Source organism: Crocodylus siamensis, chromosome 2 (genome assembly GCF_052110815.1).
Source record: "Crocodylus siamensis isolate JL-2025a chromosome 2, ASM5211081v1, whole genome shotgun sequence".
Classification (NCBI taxonomy): domain Eukaryota; kingdom Metazoa; phylum Chordata; order Crocodylia; family Crocodylidae; genus Crocodylus; species Crocodylus siamensis.
The window spans coordinates 75,984,450-76,009,966 of NC_143396.1; the positions used below are offsets into that span (position 1 = coordinate 75,984,450).

General features: G+C 41.8%; 1 protein-coding gene across 3 annotated transcripts in view; it reads left to right on the forward strand.

The window, feature by feature from the left end:
* FBXO8 (F-box protein 8) overlaps window positions 1-25,517 on the forward strand; it is a 48,086-nt gene that overhangs the window by 5,289 nt on the left and 17,280 nt on the right. For 2 of the 3 annotated variants that reach the window (XR_016440735.1, XM_090036171.1), the window contains exons 2-3: window positions 6,840-7,179; window positions 20,085-20,211. Coding sequence is in view for 2 of the 3 variants with exons in the window: in XM_090036171.1 (XP_089892297.1) it covers window positions 6,851-7,179; window positions 20,085-20,211 (456 nt within the window). In the remaining variant the exon portion in view is untranslated. The remainder of the gene's footprint in view (window positions 1-6,839; window positions 7,180-20,084; window positions 20,212-25,517) is intronic. The other variant, XM_090036169.1, reaches the window with a different exon arrangement.

The window sequence follows — 25,517 nt, forward strand, 5'->3', positions numbered from 1 at the left end:
AGGTTTTTCCTTCCACAAGAGAACTGCTCATCTGACTTTTCCAGTTTGTTCTTCAAACAATATTTAACTATGTTTGGCAAGATTCCAATATTTTTATCTCAAACCCTTTTCCAAGGTATTAAAACATTAAAGAAAGTTTTCCAGATTCTCCTGGTGTAGTAAATCTCAAATTCCATCTTCTTGTCCCAATCTATTCCTTTCCTTTCCCATTCACCCAGCATTTGTACCTGATGATTTCTTCTTCCATTGCTTGGGTGCCAGTGGAGAATGAGAATGCAAGAATGAGAGGCTCCCAGTTGTGTTATCTGGCTTCATCTAATTTCATAGCCACTGGGAGAAACCAATGAAAGGAAAGCCCCTGTAGCCTTGGATCATAGCATATTTGCTGTCTGGGTATTTTAACTGTTAAACTTAAGTCTCAAGCTCATACAATTTGCAACTTTTTCAAAGGCCTAAACTACATGTATATTGGCTAGACTATGAATTTTTGGAGTGGCAAAAATGTATATATTTTTACTCTTTTTCTCCCTCAACGAAGTATCAGGGCAGTTAATCAACAAATATTGCTTCTCCTGGGACCTGTGTCTTCAGAATCTACTACAAAAGTATGTTAATTCTATTGGGAAAGGTTTGCAATCCAATTAGAAAAGGCTTCGTTAAGGTTGTTTACATAAAAGCCTACTTTGGCTGCTGCATCATTCAACTGTCAGTCCAAATTATATTTGTTTTAGTTCTCCATCCCCACCCCACTCTTTTTATAAACAGACTGAAATTATGCCAGTTAATCTATAACCTGTAGCCATTAGATAAAATAATAGCTCTCCATGGTAAATGGCCCCAGAACATTAGAGAAATATTAATATTATCTTTCCAAAGCAATTGAGTCCAATCCATTTGTCTACCTATGCAAACAAGCTTTTACTTTTTGGAAGTTTTTGTTTGTTTCTAAATTTAAGGTTCATTTTCTGAGTTGCTTCAGCTTGCAGGTCTTAGTGAGCAGGCCATCTTATAGGCAGTGCTTTTTATCTGTATTATCCATCCATTATGTGGACACCAGTTTTTGGAGATTTGAGCATTCGTAGCCCCAGCTGAATCAGTAGAAACTCCAGGGGCTTAAATGACCTATACCACCATGTAAAAACAATAATTCTAAGTATCTATTATTAAAGTTTCATCTCTGTTCTCCTGAAGTTCATAGATCTTTCTTCTGGGATCTTTGATTTGAAGCACCATGATAAAGGCCTTAATTGGCATATATAGATGCCTAATTGGCCTAAGAGTCCATTCAGGGGAATCTGCAGAACCAAAGCCAAAGTATTTTTCACTGCTCTAAATATAGGAGCCTTTAAACCATGTCCTTTGGATGCTAAAGACTTTGTTAAGTGCATGCAGATTTATTGGAGATATAAAATTAGTTATATTATACAAGTGTTAATTTCATGATAAAATAAATCAGAATATACTACAAGGTGTTTTGATTCCTTTAAAAATAAGGCTTGTTGTACTCTTCTGATATTTAGAAAGCTAGCAAGTTTAAAACAATGCCAGATGTGCTCAGGACACCCATCCACATCAGCAAATCTTTTAAGTAAATACCTGCCTGCTAGGGCTGTGTGGAGCTTCGGTAGCTGATTCAGTTTGGGGGAAATTCGACCCAATCTGGGGACTGTATCACTGAATTGAATCAGGAGCCCAATAAAAAGCTCTGAATCGGGTTGAACCATCTGAATTGCTTCAGGAAAGATTCGGCCACTTCAGAGATTCAGTCATAGACTAAACAGATAGCTGACACAGATGCCTTCAGCTGGTAAGTCTGTTGGGGTGGGGGTGAGAGGGATTGGGGCAGGATGTGGGTGTGGCTTGCTCCAGGTGGAAGTGGGCTAGCAGCAGTTGCCACACCTGCTTTCCGTGACAGCTGTCAAGCAGTGACAGGGCAGAGCCCCTTCTCTCAGTGTTTTTGTGGATATAGCAGCTCTGGAGTGGGGGCTATGCCCGGCTGCTGCCTGGAGTGAGCCACACCTGCATTGTGCCCCTCTACCTCCGTACCAGCTGGGCAAGCGGCAGCAGGACAAAGCCCCCGCAGCTCCTCCTCCGGGGCAGAGGCATGCACAGCCAGAAGAGCCATGGGAGAAGCCCCCATGGCTGCCCTGCCTGGGCCCATCCCCCACCCAGGCCAGCCTCTCGGCACTTTAAAAAGAAAAAAAAAAAGCCCCCAACTCACTGGTTCTGGCAGCAGCAACTGGGGCCTCTGAGGGCTCATGGCAGAGCCCCCAGGCACAGCACAGGGCAGTGGGGATTGCCCCCCCTCCCCACCTGGCACCCATGTGGTGCCTGCCCCATGGCACAGGTGCAGCAAAGCTTGGCAGGGCTCCACGCACTGTCTGGGAGCTATGGTGGCTCCATATGTCAGCCAGAACCTGGCACTGCTCAGCCCCAGTTCCCAGGCAGCATGCAGCACCCTGCCAAGCCACGCTGCACCCACACAATGCGACAGCTGCTGTATGGGTGCCGGGAGAGGGGGAATCCACACTGCATGTGTAGGGCTCTGACATAAGCACCACTGCTGCAGCTGGTGAGGGTGAGTGTGGGGCTAGGCAAGGAATGGGGCTGGGCAAGGCAGCCATGGGGGCTTCTCCCATTGCTCTTCCTGGCCAATCCGAATCACCAAATCTCTCTGAATTGGCGTCAGATCTTCTGAAGCTGTTCAGCCAAATCGATTCAGGACAATGATCCAAATCTCCAAATTGAATCACTGTCCTCCGAATCAGCTGAATCCAAATCGGGTATTTCCCTATTCACACAGGCCTACTGCCTGCTATTGGCTCAGTTTCAGTTTTACAGCTATTGGCAAATAACTTTCTACAGTCTGAGGAATATATATGATGCTTGCATTGTGACATGTTTTGAGATGTCATGATAGGTAGTCACTTCTTCGTGCATCTCCTTACACTGTGACAAGATCTTACCACAAGTATTAGAATTAAATCTGCTAGCTAGTCTTGCAGACTTCAGATTTGGTCTTTTTCTTCAAAATTAAAATTAGATGATGGCACAAGGCACCAGATGGTGGTAGGTGTTCTTCAGCTGCTTCAGCCATAACCCCACAGATACAAAGCCCTGAGTTTCATCACAACCCCAGCCACAGCCAACTAACAATAATTTTAAAAAAAAAAATCTCAGGAAGAAAACTACCATTATAGATAACTTGCAGGTTAGATATTTTAATCTTATTGTTCTTCAGTTACCGTTCATGGAGGATATTTAATAGTAGTTGCTCTACTGCACCAGTCCGCTCTGTTCATTCCCCACTACAAGTTTTCCATAACTATGCTTCTTCCCATCTATACTTTCCTTATTTTTCCTGTCTTCCCCAGGATTTCAGAACTTTCTAAAAGCTCATACTCTCCCCAAAGATTTGTATATTAGAGAGATACTTGAGAAAAAAAGACAACAGATTCCCCCCCCCCCATCACCACTCACCTCTTAGTTTTTCTTGCCTATAACCTCACCTTTTCCCGAAAGCCAGCTGGAAAAAATTATGTATGAGGAAAAAGGTTCCCCACAGATATGGAAATCTGGAGTGGGGGTGAAGTGGAAGGCTCGGATTGAAAACATTAACTGCCGTGGATCTGGGAGCCACAGCAAATAACACTGCCACTACTCCCTCTTTCGCTTTCACCACCACCTAATTTCTAGACCCATGGCCCTCTTCCCCAACTGCATACCAGTTCAAAATGGTGCATGGAGGTCTGCAGTAGTAGCACCAGATCTAACCCAGCACATGGCCCCAAATCTAGCACATGGCTCCAGAGCCAGTGCACAGGTTTGTACCAAACAGGCAGCCCTGAAGCTGGCACATCAGATTGGGCCTTGCAGTGTGGCCGCAGAACTGCATGGTAGATTGGGCCTTTCAGCATGACCATAGCACTATATACTTGATCAGGCCCCCATCCCTGGAGACCCCAGCCTTGTGTACTTACCCTTACTCCAAGGTAAGATCTCTCCCCGCCCTGCACCCCCTTTTTGGAGACTTCCAAAAATAAGATGGGAGGCTTTTTATAGGCATGAAACTATAGTTAGAAGTGTAAAAAATAGAAATTGTTCAAGAATTAAAGAAATACAACATGGCAGAAGTACAAAGAAAATCTGCACACTTTTATGCACTTATATTTTTAAAGCTATAATTTCATGGCCTTTGACCTCATCTTTCTTCCCTGCTTTTCTTTTACTTGTTACATTTGAAACTCTTTGGAGCCTTCTCATCATGTGTCAACTTAATGCAACAGGGCCTTAATTCTGATTCTGTGTGCTACCAGACTAGAAATAGTTTTAACATGCCTGTGAGAGCCTATCAGACCAGTCTTCAACTGCCTAAACGTGTCTGGTTTATATCGCATTTTGTGAACCAGCTTCAGGAAACTGTAGAGCTCTGGAATGAATGCTTATCAATTATTTTATGCTACTCTGCTGTCATAGTAGGAGTTCCAGAATAAGAAACTCCTTACTGTGAAATTCAGTAGCTCTTGGACAATGAACTTGTATCACAAACTGGGAATATGTGTTACCTAAAGTACTTTTTTGTCCCTTTTAGTAAATATAATTATTACTGAAATATTTGAGTATGTGTTTACTTAACCATGTTGTAGAGTTAGATTTCAGGTTGTGTTTATAGCATGCAGTGTAAGTAACTGGCAAGAATTAGCACGGTTACTCGCACAGTTATAATAAAAAACAAGTTCCAGAGGACTTTTATTAAATAGAGTTCTTATGGTGTGATCAATAGGATCTTTAATATTGGTACATAGCAGTAGCATAAAAATATTCAAATACTGAAGGCACCCTTTAAAAAAATCCTTGCCATAAGACACTATAGTGCAGGCTTTAGAAAGCCAAACATTCTCTTAGTTGGGGAATAGCAGCAAAAAGAAAACAGATGTTTTCTCATAGTGTGGTTTATAAGTTTCCTAAGCAGTGGGACTTCCATCATCTTAAACTATTACATATCATGAGAGAGGTCTCAAAATTTATGTTAAGTTTCTCCTTTTTAAATATTATTCCACAACACCTAATTGCAAGAGTAATCATAAATAACCGTCAATCATAAATAACTTTATAATTCAGACTATGCATAATTTTAATATATTTATAGTATCTTAACCTGTTCTCAACTCACTCCTTGCTATTTTAAATTGTTTTCATTAAAGAAGAGATTCTTCATGGTTACTGTCCAATATTTTTTTTTTGTTGATAAATTTGCTCTGTTTCTATATATTTTAAGCAGTATGCCAGAACTGAATGTGCTAATGTAGATGCAGACTCACCAAGCTATAGTGAGAAGTACTACTGTAGCCCTGATTTTTGTGTTCTAATGTTTCCTTTATATGGAGCTGGAGTGGTGGCGTTCATCTGTAATGTGATAGAACTATTAAAAGACTGCTTTGCTAACGCTTCTTTTTAATCGACATTTGGTATTTCTATAAAAGTCCCAGTTCTGGGATTCAGCTGTGACACTGAAATCTCAGGTGTCAGTTAACCCTCTCACACATTCTGAATATCTAAAGCAATGAATCGGTCCATGATCTTTATCTTAACAAGTAAGTGCAACACTTCCAAATTTAGTTTCAATTCCAAATTTATTAGGATTTGTCTTAATTCTATAATACCTGCCTTTAGCCCAGAGGTGGGCAAAATATGGCCCATGGGTTGGATCCAGCCTGCTGAGGGATTTTGCTGGCCCACAGCAGGTCTCTCAGTCCTACCTAGCTCAGGCATGGGGGGCAGTCCAGGCTGTAGCACATGCAACCCATCTCGCCACCCCGGGGCATGCAGCAGTGCTGGGGTGGCACAGTGGCTAAACTCCATTTCCCAGCAGCGTCACTCCTTCCAGTGTCAGCATCCACGAGACCTGGCCCTGCTGCCCTGGCACCCTGGCCTGTCTGCCCTGCACCTGCTGCTGGGAATGAGACTCATGCAGGCAGGGCACTTGGCCAGGTGTATGTGATGGGGCTGCGAGCAGGCCGGGAGCTGCATCTAGGGCCGGGGCCAGGATCTTCAGGTGGTAACAGTGTGGGGCTGGGACCTAGGGTGGAGTCACAATCTACTCCCTGCATGTCCCTACTCCCTGCATGCCCCTGCCTGCAGAATTGGCACCCACCATGGGGATGTGTAAGCAGCAGACCCTGGCCATGTTCTGTCACTGCTCTCTGACCCCACCCTGTGACCCCAGCCTCACCTGTCTGTCCTGATCTCCACCCACCTGGAGCCCCATCCCACATAGGGAGTTTTGATGAGCTGTTGCACTGGAGGAGTGCTGACCCAGCCCACAACAGCTCAGCAAAACTCCCTCTGTGGCCCGCAGGCCCAAATAATTGTCCACCCCTGCTTTATCTTACTACATACTATCACACACCAAGGAAAACTGTCTTGTTTAGTTGCATTTCACATTGCATTGTTTATGCAGGTCAAGCGAGTAAATTTTTCAGCTAAACTTGAAAACATATTTAACTTACTGTAGCCCCTTGACTTGCAAGGGGATATTTGATTTAGTAGGCATTTGGCTCAGTACTGTTTTTATAATCAAGCTATGAAAATTCATTCAGTCAAATACTGCTACGCTAGTTTCTGGCACTTTTGTTCTCAAATATTTGTTCAGTTGTTTTATTGTGGACCAGAGATTAGATTTGTGCTGTAATTACTGATAAGATTTCACTTCCTGTTTGAAACTCAGTTCTACACTTATTTCTCAGTGCAAACCTGACCTTGTCTCTACTCATGAGTGCACAGATCTAACTCTTTTTTTTTTCTGTTTTAAAATAACTTTATTTGGTTTTTACAACCAGCAGGCTCGCAGATGGGTCAGGGGCTGTGGAGAGTTGCTAGGAACCAGCAGCTGCAACATCAAGGATACAGCGGACAAAGCTATCTCTCCAGAGAGCATGGTAGACGAATCACTACAAACAGTATTTCCAATGCAAGTCATCGCAAACAAGCCCAAGGAGGCATTGATATCTACCATCTGTTGAAAACAAGAAAATCCAAAGAACAAGAAGGATTCATTAACCTGGAAATGTTGCCCCCTGAGCTTAGTTTTACCATTTTGTCATACCTGAATGCAACTGACCTCTGCCTGGCTTCTTGTGTCTGGCAGGATCTTGCTAATGATGAGCTTCTCTGGCAAGGGTAAGCTAATGGGAGGTCACCTGCATGTTTAAGGATTAGTAGATTTATAGTTTGTTTTCACATACTTTCATTTTTTTTTAAACAGGTTCAGAAGTAAAAAGTTACTATTTAGCTCAAATTAATTAACTATTTTATACACTTTGTTGGCTGCCTACTTTTATCGTTTTATAAACAAATGTTGTGCAAATTGATTCGGATTTGACGTGAGGAACAAAAGCAAAGTGAAAACCCAAGAATGCATTCGTAGGTGAATACAAATCAATTATTAGAAGAGACGTTCTTATGCAAGGGCAAAAAACGTACTTGGTACAAACTTGTGTGCATATTTATACATATCTTGTTTGTCATGTCACACATTTAGAGAAAACTAAGAGTATATCTTCACTGCAGTGTCAGCTAAACATATAATTCAAGTGTTATCCTTAGTTTCATGCATGCAGAAGAATAACTAGCCTAACTGCACCTTGCCATGCATTCACAGATGCATCACGAGCAGGTCTAAGGAGGTGATCCTCCCCCTCTATGCGACATTGGTCAGGCCACAATTGGAGTAGTGCGTCCAGTCCTGGGTGCCGCACTTCAGGAAGGGACGTGGACAGCATCGAGAGGGTCCAGAGGAGGGCCACTTGCATGATCAGGGGGCAGCAAGGCAGACCCTAGGAGCAGAGGCTACAGGACCTGAGCCTATTCAGCCTCCACAAGAGAAGGCTGGGAGGGGATCTGGTGGCTGTCTCCAAACTGGCCAAGGGGGACCAGCAGGCTATGGGAGAGTCCCTGTTCCCTCAAGTACTACCGAGAGTAACAAGGAATAACGGCCATGAGTTGACGGAGAGTAGATTCAGGCTAGATATCAGGAGGCACTACTTCACAGTCAGGGCAGCTAGGATCTGGAACCAGCTTCCGAGGAAAGTGGTGCTCACTCCTACCCTGGGGGTCTTCAGAAGGAGGCTATATACTCACCTAGCCGGGGTTGTTTGACCCCAGCTTTCTTTCCTGCTTTCTTTCCTGCCCATGGCAGGGGGTCAGACTTAATGATCTGCTCAGGTCCCTTCCCACCCTACCTACTATGAAACTGTGGAGTTACTTGATATCTTTAAACTCAAGCTATTTAACTCACCTGGGATAGAATTGCCACTGATAATCAAGCCAGTAGTGCAGCGAGGACTTGACTACCCCTTGCTTTTTAAATTATTTTGCAGTACTATTGTTTTCACTTGAGTTGGGTTAAATGAACTCCTCTCGAACTCCGCTAGCATTAAAGTGAAGACAAGGTCAGTTGTACTATGGAATCCTACAGGTGCTTTTCACTGCACACAGTGGTGTCTAGTAAGCACAAGGCTATAGTGGGTTCAAATTCTAAGTCCAACATAATGAATCTAAATTGAACAGTATCAGAAAGAAAGAAGAAGAATATAGTAAAGTTTGTGTCATATGGCAGTGAGAACGAGATTCATAGTAAGGAAAGGAAGAGCAAGAAAAAGTCAGAAATTCATTATGTAAATTAAACACAGACCTTTACTACTTACACATTACAAATAATCATGACCTCATAAAGTCCAGCTTACCTTTACCTTACCATCAAGATGAAACCTGAACCAGTATTTGACCAGGACTGATTCCAGTTAAGCTACATTTCTTTGAAAGCTGAAGATTTGGTTTATAGACTTACTGTCCATTTCTGCTTTGCTTCAGCCAATGGACAGTTTTCATACTGTTTTTGTCCCTATCCCAAGAGTTCCCCCTTCCATCCCATTACTTGAGACGTGTGTCTACATGTTAAAAACATTTTAACTAGGGCTGTCAAGCTATCTAGGTTTGGGGGCTGCAGCAGGGTAGGATGAGCTGACTGCCCCTCCAGCAGGGAAAAAAGAGAGGCCCTTTTTTTGGACTGGAAATATAGTAACCCTAGTTTTGATCCTTTTTGCATACTGTACTTAATCAGTAGGCAGAGATTAGCAGAGTTCTGCTCTGTTCTTATGGCACTGAGTTGTAATTTGAAATTAGTTTATTTGCAAGTACAGAAAAAAATCCAAAAATATTTATAATAAATTGAGATTCTATTATTGTTTAACTGCACAATTAAAATTAATCAATTGCCACTTTTTTTTAATCTCACGATTAATTGCAATGATTTTTGTTAAAAGCACTTTGTCATTTTAACTTTCAGTAGCCAGAAGGAGGAAGTAAGGGGCCACCACTTAGAGATGCAAGAATTTCATACTGAATCTAAAAACTCCTCAGTGAAAAGCTGAAGTAATACGTTCCATGCAACAATTTGTGCTGTATTAAAAAAAAAAAAAAATAGATTTGCAAGTCTGTTCACATAAGCTAGTATAAAGGCCACTGGTGAATAGCACTGCTTGTTTTCTGGTTCCACAAAAATCATAGACTAGGCACACAGAGAACTCTGTTGAAAGTAAAGCCCATCAAGTCTATGATAGATGTTGCATAATCAAATTTTCTGTATTTTTCTATTATGTTCTACTGTTACAAACCAAAAAAACCCTATTAAAATTATATTACTTGGAATACAAAAATCAAGCAAATGCCAAATTTACATGACTGCACGCAATCTTGATTCTCTCCCTCCAATGTGCTTAGACAGGAGTCTGCTGAATAAAATAGCACCACTTTCTTACAGTTATAAGTAGTCTTTACTTATAAGTTGACTGAATTTTCAGGTTCTATTTTAGGAAAATCAGCTTTTTCTCTAAATAGAAAAAGATACCTACATATAAAGTCCTTGAAACTGCTGTTAGCCTTAGGAAAAAACCCAGAGAGAATCAAATAGCCAACAAAGGACCAAAAGGACTAAATGTACAAAAAATACGAAAGTAAAAAAGGAATTTCTATACAAAATAATTTTGTCCAAGGTTAACTATGTTATGTTCGGCCAAAAACTCAAAGTCAGTACATATTAAGAACAATATTTTAGTTACTGTATTTACTTTTATATTAAGGTTTATCTTATATTCGACAATCCACCAATAATTAGATTCTGTGTATGGAAAAAATTTTATAGTAATTCTCTAGGTATGGAATCTAAATATTGGAGATTTACCTTGAATTTGTCCCCTTCCACTGCTAGAGCAGGGAAAATAAATGTGGGAGACCAGATAGCCCTTTTGTCCTAAGACCCTGACCCAGCTTCTTCGCCCTGCAGCTCCTTCCCCTCCCCACTTTCCCCCTGCTGCTTTACTGTTAGACAAGGAGTGAGCAAAATATGGCCCATGGGTTGCAGCCAACCTGCCAACTGATTAAATTTAGTCCACAGCTGCCCCTGAGGGGCATGGGACTGAACCCTGCCCAACAGCCCTGACCAGCATGCACAGCTTCTTGGCAGGGCTGCTTCTGGTGTGGCTGCAGCTACCTGGTTAATGTTTGGCTTCTCCCACCTCCAGTGGCTCCTGCCCCTGCTGTGCTGTTCCAAGGAGCAGGTAGCAGAGGGAAGTGACAGCAGCTGTGTGGACCTGTGCCTGGCACCACACACCCAGCCAGGAAGGGGGGGAAGCTGCAGCTAGGTGGCTTCTGTCTCAGCACATGGGGCTCCAAGTCCAGGTCCCAGCCACTGTCCGCCTCTGCCTACCTAGCACAATGGGCAGCCAAGTTGGGTGGAAGGTACCTGGAACTAAAGACTCATATGCTAGGACAGGAGCCACCTGCCTGAAGCATTCCCTTAGCCTGGCGGGCTTTCTGGTGCCAGCACATGTCCTCGCAGCTGCTGCCCTTGCCCATGCTATTTTCTTCATGGAGCAATACAGGGGCAGAAGGAGGAGACACTGGAGGCAGGGAAAGCTAAGGTGTACCCAGGGGACTATAGCAGCACTGGGAGCAGGCCTACCTGAAAGCTGTGTACACTGGGTGGGGCCATGGGTAGACATGGGCAGGAGCACAGTGAGCTTCCCTGGGCAAGCCTCTTGTGGACTGCTGTGGGGGCAGCCACAGGCTGTGTGAGGGGAGGGGACCACACCTGCACCTGCCTGCACTGGTGAATTCTGCTGCATGTGCCCCCTGCCATCCCTCCCTTTCACCTCCAGCTGGCTCCCAGGACCTGGTGCACAGGCACAACGCCCCCCACACACACACACATGCGCGCGCGTCACCCCCACACACAATATACACAAGTAACTTTATTTTGAGCTCTTATGCAATTGCTTCCATATACACTACTCAATAATATTAAAATGTTATAACAGATGCTTGATTTTAGTATATGATTTGGGGGGGTTATTTAGTTAGTTAAAATGATATCTTCTGAAAGATATTTTGTGTTTGGTCCTCAGCCAAAGTAATTGCCCACCACTATGTTAGTTCCTGTTCTCCCTGAGTACATGGAAGTAAGAAGCAAATGTATAAACACTGACCTTGAAATAAACATAGCTGTAGTAATTTGCATATAAACTTAATTCATCCAGAATTGATGCATGTTATTTTTTAAAACTGGTGCCAGTTTTAGCACATAAACACACTTTTAAGCAGCACTTTGTATCTACTTCTGTAGTGCAAATCATGCATGCTATTAATCCAAAGCCAAATTGAAATGGGCCCCAGCAGAGTCAACACCATTTCAAGCCATGGTGACCCCACAACTCAACACTGCTTAGTATATGTGTGTACTCCAGGAGACCCTCCCCCCTCACAAAGTATCCACTTACTAATTAGTGCCCCACTCATGACTGGAACCAGTAATTCTTGTCCTGAGTCTTGGGATCCTCCAAAAATGTATATGCAGATGAGGTACAGAGCAACCTGGTTCAGCTTCACCTCATGGAGGGCACAGCACATTAACCATATGCAACGGGCTGAAGGAGAAACAGAAGGATTCTGGATTAACTGTTTGAGGTTCCATTTAGAAATGTTTGCCAGACTTTTAAGGTTGGTGAAGAAATGGAAATCATTGGAAATGGGAGAGAAAAGCACAGCTCAGCTGTGGGAGTGAAGAGGAAGTCAAAATGTATTCAGTATAGTGGCTTACCATGACTTGAAAAGAGCGAGTGCGGAGGGAACTGTACACAATGGGTACTACCACGTATATTATTCAGACAAGCTTCCCCAACCTATTCTTGTGGTAGGTTCAGCCTCAGCATGTGGGCTAAAATCAGGATGATGACCTGGCCTGATCTGGCTGGAAGGCTTAGGAGGGATCAGTAGCAGCTGGAGCAGCAGTGGCACAGTCAGCACCAACGTTTGAAATGGTGGCAAGGAAAGAGGTGGGACGGACTGCACCTTGTGAAAGGAAATGGATGAGCCAGGAGAAGGATGCCGTTCTGTGTGAGAATCTCCACAAGGCAATGCTTTTGCCCAGGCATTTTGAAGCTAGAGATTACTCATCTGGATTTCAGCAGGCTGATACTGCAGGGGTGGATACTTGATATGAATTACTGAATCCAAGATGCTGAGCAAGTTGGATTAGGAGGTAGTGCTTAAGGATGAGACAGCATACCAAAAGTTCTCAGAGACCTATAAAAAATGTTAGAAAGACGCCTGTCCTGGCACATTTTTATTTTGGACTGTTAAGGACACCTAAGAAAGAATAGTTACAGTTAAGATGTATGAAGTCTTTATTGAAGAGGGGTATATAAGATTTTGGTTATCAAGTCACTGCAAGAGAGTAGAGAATGTGGACAAGTTCTGAGACCCAGATGGGTTATGGACTGGGGCCTGGAGAGCCCAAATGTTACTCTGACTGTACACGGAGGGGTGGGGGGAGGGGCAGGAGGGATATGACACCTTCTGCATATTGCCTTAGGGCTCCACAAAGTACTGGTGATTTACTGTGGACAGCCAAAGTTATGTTTGGGGCGTGAGGAAGGGCATTTGGCAATGACCTACCTATATGAGATTTGCATGGCATGCAGAGAGAAGGCTAACAGGATGCAAGAGTGTAAGAAGGAATGGAACTGTACTTTGTGTGGCAAATTGGGTCCACATATTTCACAAATACAATTAAAACAAAGATGGGCAAATATTTTGCGTGATGGGCCATTTAACAAGTTTTGGTGAGCTGTTGAGGGTCCCACACACAAAATCTTTCAGAAGGTATCATTTTAACTAATTATAAATTAAAAAATCATATATTAAAAATAAAAAATGTTATATTTTAATTTTCTTTTAAAAATATGTTTGTCCTGATTTTTGTGTTGTTGAGTAGTGTATATAAAGGCAATTGCATAATAGCTCAAAATAAATTCTTACTTTTGTATATTGTTGGGGGGGGATGTATGTGGGGTGTCCGTGTGCTAGGTCCCAGGAGCTAGCCAGAAGAGGGAAGAGGGGGCACATGCAGCAGAGTGCTCCATGTGGGCCCAAGCCCTGCTCAGTCCCACCCAGGGCAGCCTGCGTCACGTTCTCATCTGTGCCCCCCCCCCCCGACAGCCCCCAGCCAGCATGTACAGCTTTCAGGCAGGACTGCTGTTGATGTGGCTGCAGCTGCTTGGCTACTGCTTGGCTTCCCCCTGCTCCAGCAGCTCCTCTTCCTGCCCCTGCTGGATTACTCCAGGTAGCATGATGAAGGGCAGTAGCTGTGAGGCAAGTGTCAAGTGGAAAGTGGAATCATCCCCAGACCTAGACCTCAGTGCACAGATTGGACTTGGAGAGTGGTAGGTAATAGCTTGGGACAAATATGATCATCACCCTAATATCAGTTAATGTAAAGAGCATTCACAGCCATGCAAAGTGGGTGTGGGTGGGCCAGATCAGATGGATATGGATATTATATACCTGCAGAAATGTGGGGTCCCAAGACAGAAACAGTATAAAGACCTTATAGGAAGATGGAGCATACATGTGGTCAGGCAGTAATGAGAATGGCAGTGGGTGTGGCGGTGCCAATAAAAGATTCACAGCTGTGACAGATTATTAATCAGGAAATAATTGGAGCAGAGTGTTACAGGTAATTGGGGAGAGAGAAGGGGAAAGGTTTAGAATACTAAATGTTTATGCAGTGGCAGAGTGCAAGGAACTGTGTGCCTTTTAGAGGAACTGAAAGTCCTCCTACTGGAGGCGTGCTGAGACATCAGTCCATATCGTATCAGCATCAATAAAAAGAAAATAGATATTATCAGCAATCGGCTTTTTTTGGCTGCTGTGGGCAATAATGTCACTGATAAATGCTGTGTGCATGCACCCAGCATGTGGCCAGCCCAGCAGCTGGGAGAGTAGTGTCCAGCTGGTAAGTTTCTTGGGAGGAAGGAGGGAAGGAAAGGAGTAGGGGGGAGGCAGATCAGCATCCCTGCGGTGAGGCTGGGGCTCGGGCAGGCATTGCCCAGCCAGGGTGGGGTGTGGTGGGGTGCAGGATGAAGCAGCGAGCAGCTCATCCAGAGGGAAGGTGGGGGAGTGGTTCCTGCTGCTTCATGCACCTTGGGAGAGGAATGGGGGGGCACGTATCCCCCAGATCTGTGAGTAGGGTGAGGGTGGACTGCTGCTGCAGGCTGGAGTGTGGGGTGGTGTTGGGCTCTTCCTGGTGGGGGGGGTTGGGCCAGGGCTATGCTCAGGGCAGGTGGAAGTGGCAGTGCTGGGAGGGGAGGTATGGGGTGGGCTTCAGCCATCCCAGAATTCACCATAGCCCTCCCACACTCCCCTGCTCCCAGCGTCGCCGTTGCCCATCCCGCCCTTTGCTGAGCCCTGGCCCAACCCCGCTCCCCCTCACTGGAAATAGCCTGGTGCCAGCCCCAGGCTGCAGCAGCAGCCTGCCCTCAGCCCAAGGGGGACACATCTTCTTGTCTTCCCCGTGGACAAGCAGCTTGTGGCTTGGTCTTGTGCCCTGCCCCACCCCAGCTGGGCAGCACATGCCCCTACCCCAGCCCCACTCCCTCCCTCACTGTGGGGACCTCAATCTGTTCCCCCCCCACGCCTCTTACCTTCCTCCTGCCCCTTCCCCTCCAACAGACTTCCCAGCCGGATGCTACTTTCTAAGCTGCCGGGCTGCATATCAGCAACCAGATCAGTATGGGCTGATATGGCTCATTAATTATTGGCTATCAGTATTGGCCCAAAAAATCTTTATTGGTGCACCCCTACCTCCTACCAGGAGCACTGCCTCTCACACTAGTTGGAGATTTTAATCATATATTGGAGGAAGGGGATAGGATGGGGAGCAACACTTCAGGATTAGATAGATCCTCACAGATGTTGGCAAGGATGGTAGTAGAGCATAAAGTACCGGACACCCAAAAGTAAGTTCCTGGAGTTGACCATATAGACTTCATTTTGAGGTCTATATACTGGAAAGTTTCAGTGAGAGAATACCAATTTTCACATTGAAGTTTGAGTGAGAGAATACTGATTTTCTTCTTGGACCACCTTCTACTGAAGACAGTGTTGGAAGTAAGAGAGCAAGGAACAGCAGGTAGAGAGCAGTGGATGATAAATACAAGACAATTGGAAGATGAATATATGTGTAAATGGTATGGGAGCCACTGTGAAAAATGGGAAGTAATTAAAAGGGTATATACAAGTACAGTGAGACGGTGGGAAGAGGTTAAAAAAGAACATGAGCCCCACATGAGTATGTGGGGAAAAGAAGGGCCTGGGAAAAAGGGAAGAGGTTTACAAGACTACAGTGGAGACAGCAGTGTCTCCTATGGCTGTCAGAGAAGGGATTCCTGGTAGCAGAGGAAATTGTGGAGACACAAAAAAAACCTATTGAAGGAGTGGGGTAGAGAGAAAGAGCAAAGAAACATCTTCCTTACGAAGGCTGCGTGGGTGGAAGAAGAAGAAGAATGGTCCTCCTACTTTTTTTCCTCTCCTTCAAGAAAAGTATTACAGCAGTGCAGGATGAGAGAGAAGTGTGACAAACAAAGACAGAACAGATGCTGAGTGCAGTGAAGGAGTTTTACTAAAATTTATACTTCAGCAAAATTGCATCAGGGAGCCCTTGAGTCCTTTTTGGTGAGGTTAGAGGTGACATTGGAGAAAAGTGAAAGGCGTCAGCTGGAGGGGGCATCAGCACTGAGAGGACTATGGGAGGCAACCTGAACCTTCAGGACAAGAATGATCTCAAGGAATGACAGGCTTGTGACAGAATTTTACAAGACTTCTTGGAATTTATTAAGCCCTGACCTATTAGTGGTGTTCTAGGAGTATCTGGCAAGGGAGCGGCTTCTACATGCAGCTTCCTGCTGGAGTTCTGGAAGCCCCACGTGGAGGTTTGGAGCTGGCCGGCCCAGCCTACACCACCCCCACCCTCCACAGGAAGTAGCTCCTCTCCCCACTTACCCAGGTGCCCAGTCACACAGCTCTGGCCTACATCATGGGGCTCCCAGCTGGAATTCCGGTAGCCCCACAGAGATGGAGGCACAGAGCCCGCTGCCATTAAATTCTGCTAAATTATGCAGTTATGCACAGTCATGCCTTTTATGGGCAAAATTGCACATGTACATAATTGTATAATTCCCCAGGGTATAGTACTTGTATGGGTGCTCTTATTACAGTTGGGGACTGTATAACAGCCAAATGTCCCAGACAAACTTGTGGGGAAGGAAGCATATGGCATGTAATATGGGAGTGTCAGTTTACCAAAACAGTCTGGAGAAAGGCAGAGAAGCTCCTACAGTGGCCAGGTGCTAAGCGCCAGCTAACGCTAGAAGAAATTCTGTGTGGAGTGTGGCTGGGACCCAAAGAAAGGATGGAGAAAGAATGGGGAAAGCAGTAGTGAGCTTTTGCATGGTATTGTGGAAGATAAGAACTTACTAGTCTTGTAACAACTGGAACTTTCTGTATAAGATGCCTTGCATTTGGGCCTGAGCAAACTGGGGTGGCATTGTTGGCAGGACATGAGAACTAGGTAAGGAGCAAGTAATGGATTTATGGAAAAGGGAAGACTGGAGATGCCTAGTAGATCTAGGAGGATGAAAAAGATGAGGCCTGAGGGGCAGTGGAGCTATAGCTGGAGGCTGGAGGTTGGCATGATACAAGCGAAGACAAGACATATGTGGAATAAGGGTTGATAGGCATTAATAGACAAGCTTGGAGAGTAATGGGGAGCAATGCAATATTAAGGAAGAAAAAAAAAAGTGTCCAGGCCGTGAATTAATGGGAATTTTGAGAAGGAGGGAATGGTTAGATAATGTATAAATATTTTTTGTTTTTTGTTGGTCTTATTTGTTGACGTTTTGGAAGCTGATGGAATCACATTTTAAGTTTTGAGACGTTATTTGGTTTTCTTCTTAGTTGATGCAGTTTCTTGTAAGGTAATGTAAGCTGATGGAAATGAATTTATAAGTGTTTGATACTTTTATAACAATAAAAAAAACAGTTCCCATCAGTATGTTTGCCTAGTGTGGGTCATGTTATTTATAGTCATGCTCAGTATTGGCTACATTTAATTAACTTCATAGTTGGTTTCTGTTACTGAGCCCATGCTGCTTTTGGCAGTAGTTTACTGATAGAATGGGCATGTCTACACATGTGCTTTAATGCACAGTAAACTATTTTACTGTGCATTAAAGTGTCACATAAAAACTGTGACATTACGCTAATGTGTAGTAAAATAATCGTCTGTGCCTTAAATGTCACTAAAAAAAGAGCAAATGTGCTACTGCACATTAGTGCAGCCTAATGCGCATTAATTTAGTACCTCACATTGAAGGTACTAAATTTAATACACATTAGGAAAGGTGCATTAATGCACATGTAGAACGCACCACAGTATATTTTGTGAGGTTTCCTTGTATGCAAATATAAGTGGCTTTTTTCCCCTTGCTGATTAGGGGAAAAAACGTCATCTACTATTCAAGTAAGTGCCCTGAATGCTATCTCTTTACATGTTTTTAAAAAGGCAGACTCTTTATTGAAATGCCAGATTAGAACAGCAATCCTATATTTAAAGTTTACACATAATCCCCAAAACTGAGGATCCAAAACAGCCCCAGTGAAAAATCCACATTCTCTTAACTTTTTGAAGGATGTAAGAAAAGAGAAACTGATTAGTTGTGTTTACAACATTTTTATGTGGAGATGTCACTCAGATTTGACCTCTCCTAAACATGTGAGCAAAGTACATTCAGCTGATTTGTGTTTTGGAAGAATGGAACACAATTGAGTTTTTTGGGAGGGTTTTAATTTAACCTCAGACTTTTTTTTAATTTAGTGCTAGAAATGTTCAAGACGTAGTCTTTTTCCAAATAATAAATGCACAATCCACTGAAAAGAAAAACGGATTTCAAATCTTAAATGTGCATTCTTCTGAAGTTTATGGAATTTAAGCAACTTTGCAAGTTTTTCTGCCATCTCACCTTGTGGGCTGTTCCCTGGCTTTGTGGCTCCCATGGTGAACTGCTACATGGCCTGCTCTAGAGCAGGTGACCTAAGGTTTCCTAACTCCTTGTTTTCTGTAGTAGAGTCAGGGAAGCCTCAACTTGACACAGGACTCTCAGGCCTTCTGATCTGCAAGCCTCCATCATTATGATTGCAAAGGAGATTTGTCCCCTGAGCAATCATCCATTGTAGCCCTTCAAGATGCCTTACAAAATCACTGCTCTGTACAGTACTACAATACTTTTTTGGTGATATATAAGCGTGGATCCAGGTTTTCCATTTCGCATGGAAAAACAGGGCAAATGGTGCTGCCACCCCGTGCCACCACCTCACAGGAACAGGCCTGGGGCGGGGCAAGGGCAGCAGCGCCCCCTGCAGGTCGAACAGGCACCGCCCGCCTGGCCAGATGCAGGAAGAAAAGCTGGCATGTGGTGGCTACCACTGCCATTGACCACCCTGCACCACCATTGTGTGCAGCCACCACTACAACTCTGCAGCCAGCTTCCCCTCCCCCTGCTGTGCCTCAAACAGCCACCAGGTGTACACTGCTCAAAAAAATGTTGAATACCTGTATTTTAAGCATCTGCATTGCCCAAAGATTCAGTCTACATTGAGTATACACCAGTCTAGGCCAATGCACAATATTCCCTACAGTTTTAACCCTGGCCTGTTATAGGCTATTTTGAGTCTGAGTATTGCTACCTGAACTGACAGAAGTCTGCTGTACACCAGTGAAATATACCTGTTTGGCCAACAACTCTGTTGAAGAATCTGCCCAATTTATTTTCAGAGGGGACAGAATCCCGATCCTGGTGGCGGGAGAAAATGGAACAAGGAAGCTTGGAGAGAGAGAGACGAATGACTGGGACTGGAGGCTAGTAGACGAGAAAGGGAAACTAGGAAGTTGGGGGAGGGCACTGGAGAAGGGAACTAGGACAAAATGTCAAATGGAGAGGGAAGTAGTAATCAGATTGAATTAAGTGGGTGAACGGGAGTAGGACTAGCCTGGCAAGGAAATTCTGGACTGGGACATAGAAACAGGATTATAAAAGAAACAGGTCTGGGATGAGGACAGGTTGGAGGGTATGAGGCTAAAAGTTTCAAACGTGTAGGGGGGGTGGCTGGAAGAGGAAAAGGAATCTGGTCTCTTAAAGCACGTTCATTCCCCTGCAGAAACTTCAAGAGAATGCAAAATTCCAGCATTTGTTCCACTGCTGTCATCAAATGACTGTAAACCCAATGGCAGTCTCCTTCCTTTATCTTACTATGTAGTCTATGTAGAGGATAACATACTGCTGCTATCTCTTACTCCATTAGCTCAAGTGTCAGAGGTCTCTGTTGTGGATTTAAAGGTACAACTTTGCTGATGAACCGTGTGATCGTCAGTCTGATGCTATATGTTGGAATTTGGGTTTGGGGAGAATGGGGAGGGGGTTGACATTTCGTAAATCACACTCAAAATAATGTATTAAAATATTATATAAAACAGTAATTCTATTGTTATGCATGTGCATGAGAACAAATTTCTGATGTAATATAATTTTTGAGTACTTGGTAAACTTGATAATGATCTTTTTGTGCATTTTGCTGTGTGTAAGAAACAATATATAACAAAGTATTTTCATACTAGACTATTCCTATTCTTGTAGGTTGTGCAAATCCACTTGGGGTCACTGTTCTATATACAATAAGAATCCACCTCTAGGATTTTCTTTTAGAAAATTGTATATGCAGCTAGATGAAGGCAGTCTCACCTTTAATGCCAACCCTCATGAGGTAAGTGGAATATCTCTAACGTTAGTAATAGCTGCTGTAATCTTCTAAAACTGTTGTATATGGAGAAAGTTGAGATTGTAGCACCATTAAAAGTCAACTTTTAATGTGTATTTTGATTTGTTGTGTGATTTCTGAATCCTAAAGTATGAAACAATTCTGATCTTTTCTGCTTATAGTACCTGTATACATCATTCACACGGCTTGACTCATAAGCACCTGGCACAGCAATCTGACCTATAGATATCAGAAAGTCATGACCACATAGTATCATTAGGGAGATCCTAGTTTATTAAAAATGGGAAATTAAAAAAAAAGTCATATATAAATAAATATAATAAAATCCACTGTGGGATATGGTCTTAAGCTTTCTCCTATTGAAGCCACTGGTGAAACTCCCAGTGATTTCAGTGGAGCATGATTTAGTTCAAATACAGTTGCCCACAGTCTGGAATACCAGTTGATTCTAGATTGTATCCAATCCTGTTTTACAAGCCTTCAAATACAGGATATGTCTCTAATTTCTAGGGGAAAATGTTGAAATAATGCCTATATTAACTTACCCCAGCTACCCCTAACTGTAACATGTTTTCAAATAATATGTAGGCATACTATGTAGCCAGAAGCACCAAATCACACTAATAGAATGAAACAGCTAAACAAATAAATTTTCCTAAATAATAGTTTATTTGACTTCTCTAAATATTTAATTTTTTTTATTTAGAAAATGTATACCAATTCAGTTACATTGCTTACGTCCAGTAGACTATTTGTTATACAAAAATATCTGCCTCAGAAATAAAAGGTTGTTATTTATTTAATAATAGTTAACTAATAATGTAATTGGCCAACTCTCCTGCAACTGCTTTCTTCCAGCCTGGTTTCTTCACTGCTTAAGAAGTAAATTTTGTTTTAGTTATACCAGGTTTTAGCCTAGATATGCAGTTCAAAATCTATCATGACTTTGAAAATACTCTCTTTTGTATAGAATCACGCTTCATGCATCATATTGCTGAAAGAAAAAATGGTAAACAAGACTGAACAAAATTGAATGTTCACTTCCTAAGTATACTTACATAACCAACACAGCGGGGATATGGAATATATCCAGAGTAGAAAGAGAGTGCATAGTCCCTCTCCCAATTTTCTGTTTAAGACTAAGTGCCTTACTGTTTCAACATGATACAGAAAATCCATCTTTGCAAGTGCTGCAGAAAATGACAAAGCAGTCGTATGAGCCTCCAAAACAAAATGATTCCATTTAAATTTTATGAATTTCATTTGCCTTGTCACACATTTTTTTCTTTGACTGCTTAAATCTATGCTCTTTTCATAGATCAAAAAATGTAATACTTGGCAGCTTCTCTGATACAGTACAGAAAAAGGGCACAATCCTACAAGGCTTTCAGCACCTTCACTACTAATTGAACTTATTGATACCTTGCAGTTGAAGCTAACAACAGTTAGTATTGCTTTCCAAGATATACTTAGCGAATATACTGTCAGAGATGAAGGTTTTTCAAATGAGACTTACTACTGAGGTGATATAAGTGTTACCTCGGCGTACCGATCTCCACTTCGCCTTGCAGTTTTAAATGGATCTAGCAATCTACACTTCCTGTCCTAAATTACATCGTGCTGTTATTTTCTAGTGTCTATGTAAAGTAATCTCTGTATAGTTTAAAGCATTTTGGTGATCCTCTGGAATAAAAATGTAAAATAATAGTGTTAATTTTCATTTTTTTAAAAAGCAATTGTAAATATTAAATATTGTAATTTATGTATTACAATACATTTGATAGTTTGGGATTCACTGTGGTCTATGTCAAGGGAAATGCAAACATTGTGCTTCAGGCTCACTGGCAGCTAGGGATCTCATGGTATCGCCTAAGGCTTCTATTTCTCTCTCCCTGTGGAGCACCTTAGCCTGGCAGGAAGCATTTGGGGGCTGAGTTCCAGAGCATTCCTGAATTTTACAAATACAATTGTTTTTTCTTCTTTACAACTGTGATTATTGGAAGAATTATTACTATAAGGACACTGTGACTAGAATATGATATATGATATGATATATAACATTCCACTATTACAAATTATGTGTCTACAAATTTCCTGCCCAATTCTGCTTTACATTTGATAACAGACTTGATTAAAATATTATAAAAATAAGAATACCTACAGCCACAGGAGCAAGATTCTCCAAAGGACTCCGCCCATGTCATGAAAATGGGTAACCAGGCTCCACAACAACAGTTCCAGAGCTAGCAGTGGCTCACGGGGTGGGGGAGAGCCATCTGCACACTTTGTGGTAGGATTCTCTGGTTCGCCATTGTTGTGTGCATGGCGTTGTGAAGTCTGCTGTAATATACTGTATTGATTGTGTGCATGAGCTTGCATAATCCATGGCAAGTGACCACATTCTACTGAAAGAATGTGCCTAGCCACATTTACACATAATGTGAAAGCCTCCTTATGCATGTGCAAGATTTTGTTTTACTTATTTTTATTTTTTATTCCATTGGCAGTATCTTTGTAGCTAAGAACTTTTTAAATATTAAATCCTTATACAAAATCATTCTCCTGCTCTTAAAATTCCTGGTAATCTCCCAACATCTCTCTGCCATATATTATTATAAATTGTGTGTAGTATGTGTGAATTGTTTTCCATGCAATATTCATTTCATATCATGCAGACTTACTGAATTTGGCAGTGATCATGATTTGTATTTCATAGTTTTACATACTCTTTCTGACTCAGTATAAGATGTGTTACCAAACTTATTATATCAGGCTTTGTTGTACACTTAAAATGGGAGTGGGAGAAGATTTATAATAAAAGAAGGCCCAATTTATATTTTATGGCTAGTGATAATAGTCCTAATAGATTTGGGGGTTGTTAATATTTGGATTTAATTCCTGGCTCCACTAAATTGATTGTCAAAAATCTCACATTTCAGTAGACCCAGGGATTTTGTCTATGGCAAATAATGCAATAACTTTCTAAGTTACAGTGAGTACAGGTAGTGCACAATATTTATTAATATTCAGTTTACTTTTTATTCCTTCCCCCTTTTTTCAGTTGTTCTAATTTCTTGTCAACTTTCTTTGCACTTTTTTTGGATGAGAGGGCAGGCAGGAAGAATTTTTCTATGGTTTGGTTTCCTAATTTTAAGGTGATTATTTTAGAAGTTGGAGCAAATATGTTCAATCTGTTTTAATTATGCATGCATGTGTAGGGGTTACACCCTTTTCCATGTGTTTCTATTAAAATCTTTGTGCAAGGTTAATTTAATAGTTCATGGCAACAATAACACAAGTTTGACTTGTTTAGTACACCTTTAAAAGAGGTGCAAGGGAAATGGGTTTGTTTACCTTAAGTTAATGAAATTTGAAAACAGAATATCATATACACATAGCAGATTTTTTTTTTCATTATCTTAAAAAGTAAAATTGGCAAGATTGGTACATCCTCTTGAGAACTCTACATTCTAGCGTTTCCAAGCCAAAAATATTTTTGAATATAGGAAATTAAAAACTGTGCAAAGTGTCTAACTTACAACATTAAGTTAAAAATAATTCATAACAAATAATACAAATTGTTTTTGAGATAATATTTTAAAGACTATATTTTGAAGTCGGGATGTTGAGAACAGCAACAGGACCAGCTTTACCTCAATCTTCTGTTGATATGTAAGAGGGACTGTCCAGACCTGTGTCATAGGGAAAAGTAAATTAAGATCAACGAAAAATCTTAGCAGATATCACTGAACATGCTAACTACTGATTTCTTAAATCAGGTTTTTTGTCTTTTACAATTATTTACATAATTTAAGTTGCATATGGTTTTCTGTTGGCCCTTATATTTTTTTTTAACATAAGCTGGGGAAAATGTTTCACTGTCCCATACTTCTGAATTGTCTTAACAATTCTGTTCAAACTGTAAAACAAACAAACCTGCAAGCCTGAACACAGAAAATTTCAGATAAAATTTGACTAGTTTAAGAAAGCTGCGTGTGCTTTACTATGCAACCTTAATTATCTGTAATAGATGGTACCAGAAACCTACCATACTACATTTACTATACTATGAAGGCTGAAAGAACAGTTGAAAGACTAGTTAAATAAACTGTCTATAAAAAACAAAAGTTACATTAAACTTGTACTTCTAGTTGTTGGATTCTCTTTACCGCTGTCTGCTACCTGTGATAAAAATTGTTTGATCTCATCTTTTCTTCCTCAAAACCAGTCTTTGTCAGCTTTTAGTAACTTCAGAGAACCCCAACCAATCTCAGAAATGTAAAATGTGCTCTCTCTTGCCAAGCATTTTTCTTGGATCCAAACCATATTTACTGCTTTTAATCCATTTCTATGTAACTTGCACTATGCCAGTGGAATCTGAAGAATTCTAGTAATGGCATGTTGAATATATGAAACTAAAAATAAATTTAAGAAAAGCCATTATTTCTGTGAACATTAAAGATGGTCTTTTTCCTTTGTACATGTGTGATGGAGGCCGCATCCTCAAGGCCGTAGGTAAAACATTAATTAAAAAAATAAAGCTAGCAAAAATATTTTAGATAGAAAGGAACACAAATGCATGAATACTGCAGTAATATAAAATGAAGTAAATGCTGATATTAAAAAAATCGGCAAGTAAGTATCAGACAATTTCAGATTACCTGTTTAAAAAAAAAAGATTCCTACACAGACAACAATAAATCCAGAAGGGAGTCATCTTATGAAATATCAAAGAGTGTATCAGACTGGATTGGCTCTAGGAAGAGAAGGTAACAACAACTACTGATGTATTTTTTTGTTTTGTTTTGGGAGCAGAAATAAAGTATTAAAGTTCTTCTGTAAACTAGTTGCAGTGACAATTGAGTTACACTTTGTGCATGTGTAAAGGAAGGAGGTGAGCAAGGAGACCACATGGTTAGAGGGAGATTAAAAAATAAAGGGTCTGTTGCAGAATACTTAAGCCAAAAGAGGAGCTACTAGCCTGTGTGATAAGGACCCTACAAGAAGATGTGATTTTAAAGAGCCTTATGTCAGAAAGAAATGATTTGTAGCATCTCCTAGGTGAAGAAGAATATGTCCAGTGGTCTCTCCTGTAGAGTGACATTTTCATAGTGCTAATTACATATCCAAGTTTGGGGAGGAAATATGGAGGCTTCCAATAGGTCCTTCTAATGCTTTTTTCTGAGGAATAAATGCTAGAAAGAGAGTTTAAAAATAGGATACTGTTGTGCCCTCTTCTTCAAGGCCCCAGTTCAGAGCAGTTTAAACACGTTTGTAACTTGAACATGAAC